The sequence below is a fragment of the Mustelus asterias genome, chromosome 1 (assembly GCF_964213995.1).
Source record: "Mustelus asterias chromosome 1, sMusAst1.hap1.1, whole genome shotgun sequence".
NCBI lineage: Eukaryota > Metazoa > Chordata > Chondrichthyes > Carcharhiniformes > Triakidae > Mustelus > Mustelus asterias.
Window position 1 is genome coordinate 1,374,856 of NC_135801.1, and position 12,093 is coordinate 1,386,948.

The 12,093-nt window shown below is 49.5% G+C and overlaps 1 protein-coding gene across 1 annotated transcript; it reads left to right on the forward strand.

The window, feature by feature from the left end:
• The first annotated feature begins 3,692 nt into the window (after positions 1-3,692).
• Positions 3,693-11,671, forward strand: nansa (N-acetylneuraminic acid synthase a). Its single transcript, XM_078202945.1, has 5 exons — positions 3,693-4,456; positions 5,807-5,906; positions 6,477-6,631; positions 10,324-10,590; positions 11,268-11,671. Exons 1-5 carry the CDS (start codon positions 4,448-4,450, stop codon positions 11,454-11,456), a joined length of 720 nt encoding a protein of 239 aa, XP_078059071.1. The 5' UTR covers positions 3,693-4,447; the 3' UTR covers positions 11,457-11,671.
• The last annotated feature ends 422 nt before the right edge of the window (positions 11,672-12,093 follow it).

Consider the following 12,093-nt stretch of genomic DNA (forward strand, 5'->3'; position numbering starts at 1 on the left):
AATGAGGGGAGGGGAGGGGGCGTGAATGAGGGGAGGGGAGGGGGGGCGTGAATGAGGGGGGAGGGGAGGGGGGGCGTGAATGAGGGGAGGGGTAGGGGGGGCGTGAATGAGGGGAGGGGAGGGGGGGCGTGAATGAGGGGAGGGGAGGGGGGCGTGAATGAGGGGAGGGGAGGGGGGCGTGAATGAGGGGAGGGGAGGGGGGCGTGAATGAGGGAGGGGAGGGGGGCGTGAATGAGGGGAGGGGGGCGTGAATGAGGGGAGGGAAGGGGGCGTGAATGAGGGGAGGGGAGGGGGGCGTGAATGAGGGGAGGGAGGAGGGGAGGGGGCGTGAATGAGGGGAGGGGAGGGGGGCGTGAATGAGGGGAGGGGAGGGGGGCCGTGAATGAGGGGAGGGGAGGGGGGGCGTGAATGAGGGGAGGGGAGGGGGGCGTGAATGAGGGGAGGGGAGGGGGCGTGAATGAGGGGAGGGGAGGGGGGCGTGAATGAGGGGAGGGGGAGGGGGGGGAGGGGAGGGGGGCGTGGAATGAGGGGAGGGGAGGGGGGCGTGAATGAGGGGAGGGGAGGGGGGGCGTGAATGAGGGGAGGGGGAGGGGGGGCGTGAATGAGGGGAGGGAGGGGGGGGGTGAATGAGGGGAGGGGAGGGGGGGCGTGAATGAGGGGAGGGGGAGGGGGGGCGTGAATGAGGGGAGGGGAGGGGGGCGTGAATGAGGGAGGGGAGGGGGGCGTGAATGAGGGGAGGGGAAGGGGGCGTGAATGAGGGGAGGGGAGGGGGGGCGTGAATGAGGGGAGGGAGGGGGGCGTGAATGAGGGGAGGGGAGGGGGGGGCGTGAATGAGGGGAGGGGAGGGGGGGGCGTGAATGAGGGGAGGGGAGGGGGGGCGTGAATGAGGGGAGGGGAGGGGGAGGGGGGCGTGAATGAGGGGAGGGGAGGGGGGGCGTGAATGAGGGGAGGGGAGGGGGGCGTGAATGAGGGGAGGGGAGGGGGGCGTGAATGAGGGTGGGGAGGGGGGCGTGAATGAGGGGAGGGGAGGGGGGCGTGAATGAGGGGAGGGGAGGGGGGGCGTGAATGAGGGGAGGGGAGGGGGGGACGTGAATGAGGGAGGGGGCGTGAATGGGAGGGAGGGGAGGGGGGGCGTGAATGAGGGGAGGGGAGGGGGGGTGAATGAGGGGAGGGGAGGGGCGTGAATGAGGGGAGGGGGGGGGGTGCGTGAATGAGGGGAGGGGAGGGGTGCGTGAATGGAGGGGAGGGGAGGGGGGCGTGAATGAGGGGAGGGGAGGGGTGCGTGAATGAGGGGAGGGGAGGGGGCGTGAATGAGGGGAGGGGAGGGGTGCGTGAATGAGGGGAGGGGGGGCGTGAATGAGGGGAGGGAGGGGGCGTGAATGAGGGGAGGGGGAGGGTGCGTGAATGAGGGGGGAGGGAGGGGGCGTGAAATGAGGGGAGGGGAGGGGGGGCGTGAATGAGGGGAGGGGGAGGGAGGGGAGGGGGGCGTGAATGAGGGGAGGGGAGGGGGCGTGAATGAGGGGGGGGGGGAGGGAAGGGGAGGGGGTGCGTGAATGAGGGGAGGGGAGGGGTGCGTGAATGAGGGGAGGGGAGGGGTGCGTGAATGAGGGGAGGGGAGGGGTGCGTGAATGAGGGAGGGGAGGGGTGCGTGAATGAGGGGAGGGGAGGGGTGCGTGAATGAGGGGAGGGGAGGGGTGCGTGAATGAGGGGAGGGGAGGGGTGCGTGAATGAGGGGAGGGGAGGGGGTGCGTGAATGAGGGGAGGGGAGGGGTGCGTGAATGAGGGGAGGGGAGGGGTGCGTGAATGAGGGGAGGGGAGGGGTGCGTGAATGAGGGGAGGGGAGGGGTGCGTGAATGAGGGGAGGGGAGGGGTGCGTGAATGAGGGGAGGGGAGGGGTGCGTGAATGAGGGGAGGGGAGGGGGCGTGAATGAGGGGAGGGGAGGGGGGCGTGAATGAGGGGAGGGGAGGGGGCCGTGAATGAGGGGAGGGAGAGGGGGGTGGAATGGAGGGGAGGGGGGCGTGTGAGGGGAGGGAGGAGGGAGGGGGCGTGTGAGGGGAGGGAGGGGGTGTGAGGGGAGGGAGGCGTGTGAGGGGAGGGGGAGAGGGGGTGTGGGGGGAGGGGGAGGGGAGCGTGTGAGGGAGGGGAGAGGGGGCGTGTGAGGGGAGAGGGGGCGTGTGAGGGGGAGAGGTGGGGGGCGGGTGGGGGGAGGGGGCGTGTGGGGGGGGGGGAGGGGGGCGGGGGGAGGGAGGTGGCGTGTGGGGGGAGGGAGGGGGCGTGTGGGGGGAGGGAGGGAGGGGGCGTGTGAAGGAGGGAGGGGGGCGTGTGAGGGGAGGGGGGAGGGGGGCGTGTGAGGGAGGGGCTGGGGCGTGTGAGGGGAGGGGGCGTGTGAGGGGAGGGGGCGTGTGAGGGGAGGGGGCGTGTGAGGGGAGGGGGAGGGGGCGTGTGAGGGGAGGGGGAGGGGGCGTGTGAGGGGAGGGGGGAGGGGGCGTGTGAGGGGAGGGGAGAGGGGGCGTGTGAGGGGAGGGGAGAGGGGGCGTGTGAGGGGAGGGGAGAGGGGGCGTGTGAGGGGAGGGGAGAGGGGGCGTGTGAGGGGAGGGGAGAGGGGGGCGTGTGAGGGGAGGGGAGAGGGGGCGTGTGGGGGGTGGGGGGCATGTGAGGGGAGGGGGGAGGGGGGCGTGTGAGGGGAGGGGAGCGTGTGAGGGGAGGGAGGGGGCGTTTGAGCGGAGGGGGGCGTGTGAGGGGAGGGAGGGGGGAGGGGGCGTGTGAGGGGAGGGAGGGAGACGTGAGGTCAGGGGTGTGAGGGAGGGGGGGAATGGGGTAAAGTGAGGGGAGGTGGGGTGAGGGGGGGTTGTCCGCGGCGCTGTCCGGCTGCTGAGGAAGGAAAGTTGAAGTGACACCTTTTTAAGCAAATGCAGGTTCTGGGGACCTGCCCCTCAAGCCCTGCTCCGCCATTCAATAAGATCATGGCTGATCTGATAGTGGGTTCATTTCCACTTACCCGCCCACTCCCCATAACCCTTAATTCCCTTAATGGTTAAAAATCTATCTATCTGTGACTTAAACACATTTAACGAGGTAGCCTCCACTGCTTCATTGGGCAGAGAATTCCAAAGCTTCACTACCCTCTGGGAGAAGAAGTTCCTCCTCAACTCTGTTCTAAATTGTCTCCTCCGTATTTTGAGGCTATGCCCCCTAGTTCTTGTTTCCATTGTAAGTGGAAATAACCTCGCTGCTTCTACCCTGTCTAGCCCCTTCATTATCTTATATGTCTCTATAAGATCTCCCCTCAACCTTCTAAACTCCAATGAGTACAGGCCCAGTCTATTCAATCTCTCCTCATAAGCTAACCCCCCTCATCTCCGGAATCAACCTGGTGAACCTTCTCTGTACCCCCTCCAAAGCTAATATATCCTTTCTTAAATAAGGGGACCAAAATTGTACACAGTACTCTAGGTGTGGCCTCACCAGTAGCCTGTACAGTTGCAGCATGACCTCCCTGCTTTTATACTCCATCCCTGTGGTAATGGGAGGAAGATCCTGAGGATGCTTCAGTCCTCAGCTCCCATATCGCAGTTTGGGCAGATTAATCAAAACAAGTTCAGTGCCTTTACTGGAGTAAAATTCAGTGAAGTGCCTTGATGCAGAGTAAATCACAGAATTTCATGTTGAACACAAGGGGAAATGGTCAGGACAGGTGAGTCTAGATATCTTGTGGTGCAGTGGGTGGCATCCCTGACTCTTGGCCTGAAGCTTTGGGTTAAAGCCCAAACAGGTTGATTATCAGTCTGCAAATCCCTCCATCACACCTCACCGTGGGCTGTAAAGAGAGTTTCCTGGTTGGCCATTACTTCAGAAGACAACATCAGACCACTGTGGTACTTAGCTAAGCATAATCATAGATACATCCAAAGAAAAGCCGTGGTCACCAATGCCCTCTTAGAGCCTGGTACCTGGAGGAGGAGGACCAGGTGAGTAAAACCTTGGTCACTGAGGCTGATGTGACTTCACAACTCGTTCCTATTGGGTGAGTTTGGTTAAATTGATCCTTTAGAATATTTTCTAAATAACTTCGTTTCAACACTAGGGATACGAGCTGCCAAGGAAGAAATAGTAACTTGCGTTTCAGTGCAACAAGATTCTGTTGCTCACTGGCTTGGGTTTTCTAGTAGCCAATTGCAATATTCAATGTTACAAAAAGAGTAGTATTTTGTAAATGTGTGCTTTGTTTATCATTCATAGGAATGTGGAGCAGACTGTGCTAAGTTCCAAAAGAGTGAGTTGGAGTACAAATTTAACAAGAAAGCTTTAAAAAGGCCTTACCCATCTAAACACTCATGGGGAGACACCTATGGAGATCACAAGCGCTACCTGGAGTTCAGTCACGAGCAGTATAGGGAGCTCTCCAAATTTGCAGAAGAAGTTGGTATTTTTTTCACAGCATCTGGTATGGATGAGGTATGTCCTATTTTTAGATTATTTATGTCACTTTGTTTTACTATTTTACTTCTGATTAAATTCCCTATAATGTCTTCTGCAAATACTGTTTATATTGGCAGAGTGTTTAAAATCCAGTTTGTAAGTTCCATCTCTTCTCTTTGCTTGGATATTTCAGTAATAGATTTCATTTAAAAACATAGCTGAAAGCTATGTTTCCTCCTAACACCACGCGGGCTGGTGTATCTGTATTGTTAGGAGGAGCTGTTGCTTCATGACCACATTCACAAACTCTAGTTATGCTACCCACAGTTTTCTATTCAGAATAGCACGTCTGATTTATTGGTGATCTGCACATCGACTTCAGTTTACCGATGTGTTCCACACCATTAATATCCTTGGCTATCTGTTAAATTTTTAATTGACCCTTAACCTCATCAGCTTTTTGAGGGGGAGGGTTCCAGATTTTCAGCGTCCTTTGTATGAAGAAGTGCTTCACCCTGAACAGCCTAACTCAACTTTAAGATCATGTCCCCTGATTCTAGGCTCCCTTTCCCCAGAGGAAATGGCGTACATAGAAACCATCAAATCCTTTAATCATTTAGATTGTGAACACCTCACATAGATCATTTATTAGTCTTTCACAAACAGGTACTGCTGGTAATAGTCTACCACCAGTCAGATACTGACTTGATGTAAAACAATTAGCAGGAGTATCTGTTTGTCAGACAGTTCCTGTCCCACACCTGGTGCTGTCAATTGTTTCCCGTTCTTGTGGAGACTATTCGCTGCCTGTGTGCACAAGATGGGAACTCTGGCAAAATCCAGGCTGTTATTTCTAGAAAGGCACTGAAAGGGGAGCATTGTTTACCTTCACTATTGCTAAGTCAAAATCCTAGAATTTTATTTCCAACAGCACTGAGGGTGGACTGCACCACAACGACTGCAGCGGTTCAAGAAGTCTGCTCCACAATTAGGGATGGGCAGTAATTGGCGGCCAAACCAGCAACGCCCACATCCTGTAAGCACTCGTTCATGTTTTATTAGGCAGCTGGTACACCTGCAAACTCTTTTCTGGTTAACTCTCAAACTGTTTTACTTAATGTCTGTTGAAGCTTAATTTGGCGAATTGAGTTCATTGTCATTTCACTATTTGAGTATCTTTGCAGTAGGTACAGGCTGGAATCAAGATTGTTGAAATGAATTGAGTGGAGAGGAGAAAGGTTAGCAAACAATAAGGAAGTTTAGAAGTGAAAAGATACAGTGGAACATCCAGATAAGTAGTAATGTTAGAATGAAAAAGAATGAAAGGACTGATCACCAAACTCCACGCCAGTGGCAGGCCTGAGTGTTTTTGTTCCTCTATTGCAGATGGCAGTTGAATTTCTTCATGAACTGAATGTACCTTTTTTCAAAGTTGGTTCTGGGGACACTAATAACTTTCTATATTTGGAAAAGGCTGCCAAGAAAGGTATGAGAAACCTGCATAATTTTCCATGTTTTGAATGGACCTACCTCGCATTAAGTTGATCTTTCTCGACACCCTCGCTATGACTGTAACACTACATTCTGCACTCTCTCCTTTCCTTCTCTATGAACGGTATGCTTTATCTGTATAGAATCATAGAATCCCTACAGTGCAGAAGGAGGCCATTCAGCCCATCGAGCCTGCACCAGCTACAATCCCACCCAGGCCCCACCCCCACAATCCCACCCATTCACCCTAGCCAGTCCCCCTGACACTAACTATCAGTTTAGCATGGCTAATCCACCTAACCCGCACATCTTTGGACTGTGGGAGGAAACCAGAGCACCCGGAGGAAACCCAAGCAGGCACGGGGAGAATGTACAAACTCCATACAGACAGTGACCCGAGCCTGGAATCGAACCTGGGTCCCTAGTGCTGTGAGGCATCAGTGCTACCATGCCACCCAAGTGCACAAGAAACAATACCTTTCACTGTATGCTAATACATGTGACAATAAATCAAATCAAATGTTACGATTCAGTTTCTAATTGTACTGATGATCTGTGTTGGCAGGTCGACCAATGGTGATCTCCAGTGGAATGCAGAGCATGCAAACAATGAGAGAAGTTTACAAAACTGTCAAACCCATCAATCCAAAGTTTTGCTTCCTCCAGTGCACCAGTGCATACCCACTGGAACCTGAAGACACTCATCTACGTATCATCACGGTCAGTATAATGCCTGTGAGAACGAAGCTCACTCTTTAATAATTTTACACGAGTCAAATTCTGAAGAAGTGTCTTTTAATCGATCTTGCAAGAAAGGGTGTCGCTGAGCAGGTACACCTTAACATAATTACAGCATGCATTTTATACAGTTTCTCCAAAGCCCCCGGTTCCTCCTCCCCCCCCCCCCCCCCCGCTCTTGATTAGGCTCTGTGATTATGTTTCCTTTGTCAACGTTATGTGATTATGTCTCCTATTTCTTGCCTATGTGGTAGTTTCTTAACTGCTGCTATGTTCAGATAAGCCACTTTCTTTGTTCTTTCTTGTTTCGGTCCCATGTTGTGTATCTTCGGTGGTTTCTGTGTTAAGACTGATGTTTGCACACTATAACCTGCTTTAAAGCCTGCTTATGGTTCTACAATTCAGCTTCATGTAGAAGCAACATTATGCCATATCTCACAATGCCCAAATACTAGAGTATTCTCATTGAAATTTCCTCAATTTTGAGGCATATCTGCCATTGCGTTCTTCTCCATCTGTAGACAATTGCCTGTCCATTCTGTGCACTGCCTGCCTTCCCCACAATTTATAGAATGTTGCAGCATTGATTTAAAGATTAAAATCTTATCTGATTTTCTTTGCTCTTAGCTCTGATGAAGGGTCATCCTGACTCGAAACATTGGCTCTATTCTCTCCCAACACATGCTGTCAGACCTGCTGAGATTTTCCAGCATTTTCTGTTTTTGTCTCGGATTCCAGCATCCGCGGTATTTTGCTTTTATCTGGGCTGGCCCCTGTTGGCTTTTAACCTATGGTAACCTTGATCTCTCCACATTCCATCAGGCCTTGCTTGCAGAAAATGTTTAGCTGTGTTTAATTTGGTGTCCAATTTTATGTTGGGCCTAGTTGCTTAGGCTGTTGGCCACAACGTGTGTTGGAATAATCAACCAAGTTGCATGTGACCCCATTCTCCTGCAACCCCAAAATATACAACCAATAACCTGCCTAGTGTTCGGCAGCTATCAGTAACTTGTATGCTGTATTGTCTTAATCTCTGGAGATGGACACTACAGATTTTAACTTTTGGAAGGGTACATAATTTGAATCTGTTTGAAACTATTTCTGTTTCCTTGCACTGGATGATTGCCTTTTGAATTGGCAATGAGCAAGGTTCATTGTCCATGAATCTTGAGCAATTCATGATTGCTCAATTTTTCTGATTTTCCACACCCGATTGGGGCATGTGTTTGGCAGTGGGACTGGAAACTTGTGGGAAGGACCTGGGCATGTTTTGCAGTGGTGCAAGTTCAGGACGTGATCATAGAAACTAGAAGCAGGAGTAGGCCATTCGGCCCTTGGAGCCTGCTCCGCCATTCGTTTTGATCATGACTGATCATCGAATTCAATATCCCGATTTTCCCCCCCATATCCCTTGATCCCTTTAGCCCCAAGAGCGATATCTTGTCTCTTCTCCCCATCCCGTGTTTCCCACTGCTGAACATTGGGAACATAGTAATGAGAAGCAAATTGAATCTGGGACAAAATTTATTTTCTTGGATTAATTGAGGAAAATAATTAATGATCTAGGTTTGGATGTGTAGGGCCCAATTTCAAACTTTGCATATGTGGAATGATTGTGAAGTGTGAGAAGGATAGAGATAGATTATAAGAGGACATAAACAGCTGGTGGAATAGGTGGATAAGTTGATTTGATTTATTATTGTCACGTGTTAACATACAGTGAAAAGTATTGTTTCTTGCGTGCTATACAGACAAAGCATACCGTTCATGTGCTGTGGGTTGACCCACAATGCTGATAGGGGGGGAATTCCAGGATTTTAACCCAGTGACTGCGAAGGAATGGCAGTATATTTCCAACTCAGGATGGTGAGTGGCTTGGAGGGGAACTTGCAGGTGGTGGTGTTCCCATGTATCTGCTGCCCTTGTCCTTCTAGATGGAAGTGTTGTGGGTTTGGGAGGAGGTGCTGCCTAAGGATCTTTGGTGAATTTCACTGGTTTGCACAGTGAATGGTTAGGATTTAAAATGCACTGTCTGAGAGTGTGGTTGAGGCAAAGTCAATTGTGGCTTTCAAAAATGAATTGGATAATTATCTAAAGAGGAGAAAATTTGCAGTGCTGCGGGAAAAGATGTCAAAGTGAGAGCAGCCGAATTCCTCTTGCAGAGAGCTGGAACAGAATAAATGGTCTCCTGTGCTGTTCCATTCTACATCATGCCAAATCTTAGCATGGAAATATGATACAGCTCCTTCATTATTGCTGAACTTCTTAACTAACGATACTATGGAAGTCTGTTCACAATCTGCAGCTTTAAGGCAGGAGCTCACCACCTTCTCTGGGGCAATGAATGTTGGCCTTGCCAGTGACATCATCACATGAACAAATAAAGCCAGGGAATTGGGTTCAATGGTTTCTCTTTCCATTCATGCATCAGCTTCTGTTGTGTCCCCAAAGGCTCTATCCCTGCCTCCCTCCTATTTCGCTTCTACCAGTTGCCCCTCAGTGACTTCTGAAAATTCAGTATTAATATCCACATGGACACCCGGCTCTGATACAGCATAACCTTCCTCGACTCTCCACTAACTCTCAATTGTCATTTCCTCCAACTAAATATTGGGAAGCCCGGTGTCTTTGCCGGGGCGTATTGTCACTGGATGCTGGGGCGTAGTGGTATTGTCATTGGACTAATAATCCAGAGAGCCAGGGTATTGCTCTGGGGATCCGGGTTCGAATCCCACCATGGCAGATGATGAAATTTGAATTCATTAATGACCATGAGGAACCCATCTTGTTCCTTTAGAGAAGGAAATCTGTCAGGATATCACTCCAGATCCACTGCAATGTGGTTGACCCTTAAATGCCCTCTGAAATGGGTAGCAAGTTACTCAAAGGGCAATTCAGGCTGGGCAATAAATGATGGCCCAGCTGGTGATGCTTGAATCTCCTGAATGAATTGCATCTCACTCTGCCTGGGAACTGAGACTGAATCAGTTTATTAACAATCTGTGTCATATGCTCTCAATAACAACTAGTCATAATCCCATTGAATGGCAGAGCAGACTTGATGGGTCAAATGGTATCTCTAACATCTCCCACCTCTGCCCTTACCGCATTCATTCTATTTCAGCCTGTAGATTTAACCATTCCAACCCACTTCTGGATGGCCTCCTACATCGTGTCCCCGGTAAATGTGTAGTGTGATCATTTAACTCTGCGCAGGTCCTAATTTGCATCAAGTCCCATTATGCAGAATCATTGTGTTTGCTGCCCTGCTTTTGGCTTCCTGTTCACCAAAACTTTGATTTTTAAAAATTATTTTTAAAATCCTTTGATGGCTTGCTCACCCCTCCCCCAAAATCTTCGTATTCTCCATCTCCACAACCCTCCAAAATGCCTCTGTTCCTCCAACTCTGGACTCTTGATTTCAGTCACTCCATACTTGGCAGCCATGCCTTCAGCTGCAAAGGTCCCAAGCTTTCAAATTCTCCCCTAACCCCCTCTATCTTTTTTTCTTTCCAAGTTGGAGAATATAATTTATCAGTTGTTTACGGGAGTCTCTTGCACACATATCCATGAGTTAGGGAACAAACTATATTGGATCTGATCGATCTCTTAACCAATTGCTTACCCAATTCATTACTTGCTTTCTGTTGTTGAGTTTTTTTTTCTGCTTCCAGGAATACAAAAAGGAATTCCCAGATATTCCTATTGGATACTCTGGCCATGAAACTGGAATTGCTATAAGCATAGCAGCAGTGGCAATGGGAGCTAAAGTTTTGGAACGACATGTGACCATGGACAAAACCTGGAAGGGCAGTGACCACCAAGCTTCCCTGGAGCCCAATGAGCTCCAAGAACTGGTTCGCTCAATCCGTACTGTAGAAAAAGCTTTTGGATCTTCCATCAAATGCCTGCTGCCGTGCGAGATGGCCTGCCAGAACAAGGTAACTTCTCCTTCAATGGTTTATCTAGAGTGTTGAACAAAATCAATCTGAAACAAGTGTTGAAAGCTTATTTCCTTCTGTGCCAGTACTTTACTGCTTATTCAGTGCCATCAGGTGAAGACGAGGAAAGAAAGTTTAGGCTGTGTTCAAAATGGATTTCTTATAACACACTCTTATAAACACAATAGTTATCAGTCACTTTTCTACAGAATTATTACTTTTTTATTCTTTGGTTGGATGTGGGTGTTCCTGGCAAGGCCAGCATTTGTTACCTTTCACTAATTGAAAAGGCTTTCAGAGGGCAGTTGTGAGTCACCCACGTTGCTGCAGGTCTGGAGTGACATGTAGGCCAGACTGGGTAAAGATGGCAGATTTCCTTCCCTAAAGGGCAAAGGGCCACATGGGATTTTCCAACAATTAATAATAGTTTTGTGGTCACCATTACTGAAACTAGCTTTCAATTCCAGATTTTATTAATTGTTTTTAAATTGCCAAGGTGGGATTTGAACCCAAGTCCCCAAAGCATTAGCCTGGGTTTCTGGAGTATTAGTCCAGTGACATTCCCATCACACCATCTCCCATTATAAATCTAGTTAATATAATGTGTAAGGAACTTTTATTGCATGTTTCATTGAAGCAGTTTAAATGTTTATCTTTCCATTTTTTATCTTTTGTAGCTGGGAAAATCAGTAGTAGCCAAAGAGACTATTCCAGTAGGAACAAAACTGACCCTGGCCATGATGACTGTGAAGGTGGCAGAACCCAAAGGTATTGAACCAGACGACATCTTTAAACTGGTGGGGAAGCAAGTTAAAATCCACATAGATGCAGATGAAGCAATCACAGCTGACATGATTGAAAGTTAAAGAACAAAGTCCTAGCTTTATGCAAAGGTGGTGCACAAACTAAATGTCTTAGAATTTTAAATTGCCAAATTTGTCCCCTCAGGGTCATCCCAATCATGCCTTTTCATTTTATATATCAGACTTTAATTGAGGAAAATATCACGTTAAACTTCTGTAACTATTGTTCCATATCAATAAAAAATAATTGTGTCATCAAATGATACGTTGTTAAATTCCATCAGTGTTCTTTCTCTTTTTAAATATCTTTGTTGTAGAGTTTTTCCATTTTTGCAAACAATGCAACAGCCTCAAAACTGGTTCAATACAGCTTGATCATTTCTCCATATAGAAAAAGACAGGAGGTAACCATCACAGATGGTTCAGTATGTTCAGTATACCCGGCACTTCCACATGTACAGAAAATAGAGAGGACAAGTAATAGGATGGGAGAAGAGAGGGTAAGGCCTTGGAAACATGAGAGTGGAGCACACCCTCACATGTAGTATACTAGAGGCAGTGTTACTAGCCTACAGAAAGTATTTTAGGAATAAATCAGACATTACGGAACCTGTATATTTGAGATAGGGGTCCCATACATTCCGGAATGCATCCGATTTGGGTCAGAGAATAGTTTAGGAATTTCATCGCCATACGTTCC

Bases quoted from the DNA above. Each gene is read 5' to 3' on its own strand.
- nansa (XM_078202945.1), top strand. The intron at 6,632-10,323 runs GTCAGTATAATG...TTCTGCTTCCAG, and splicing joins CTCATCTACGTATCATCACG to GAATACAAAAAGGAATTCCC. The intron at 10,591-11,267 runs GTAACTTCTCCT...TATCTTTTGTAG, and splicing joins AGATGGCCTGCCAGAACAAG to CTGGGAAAATCAGTAGTAGC.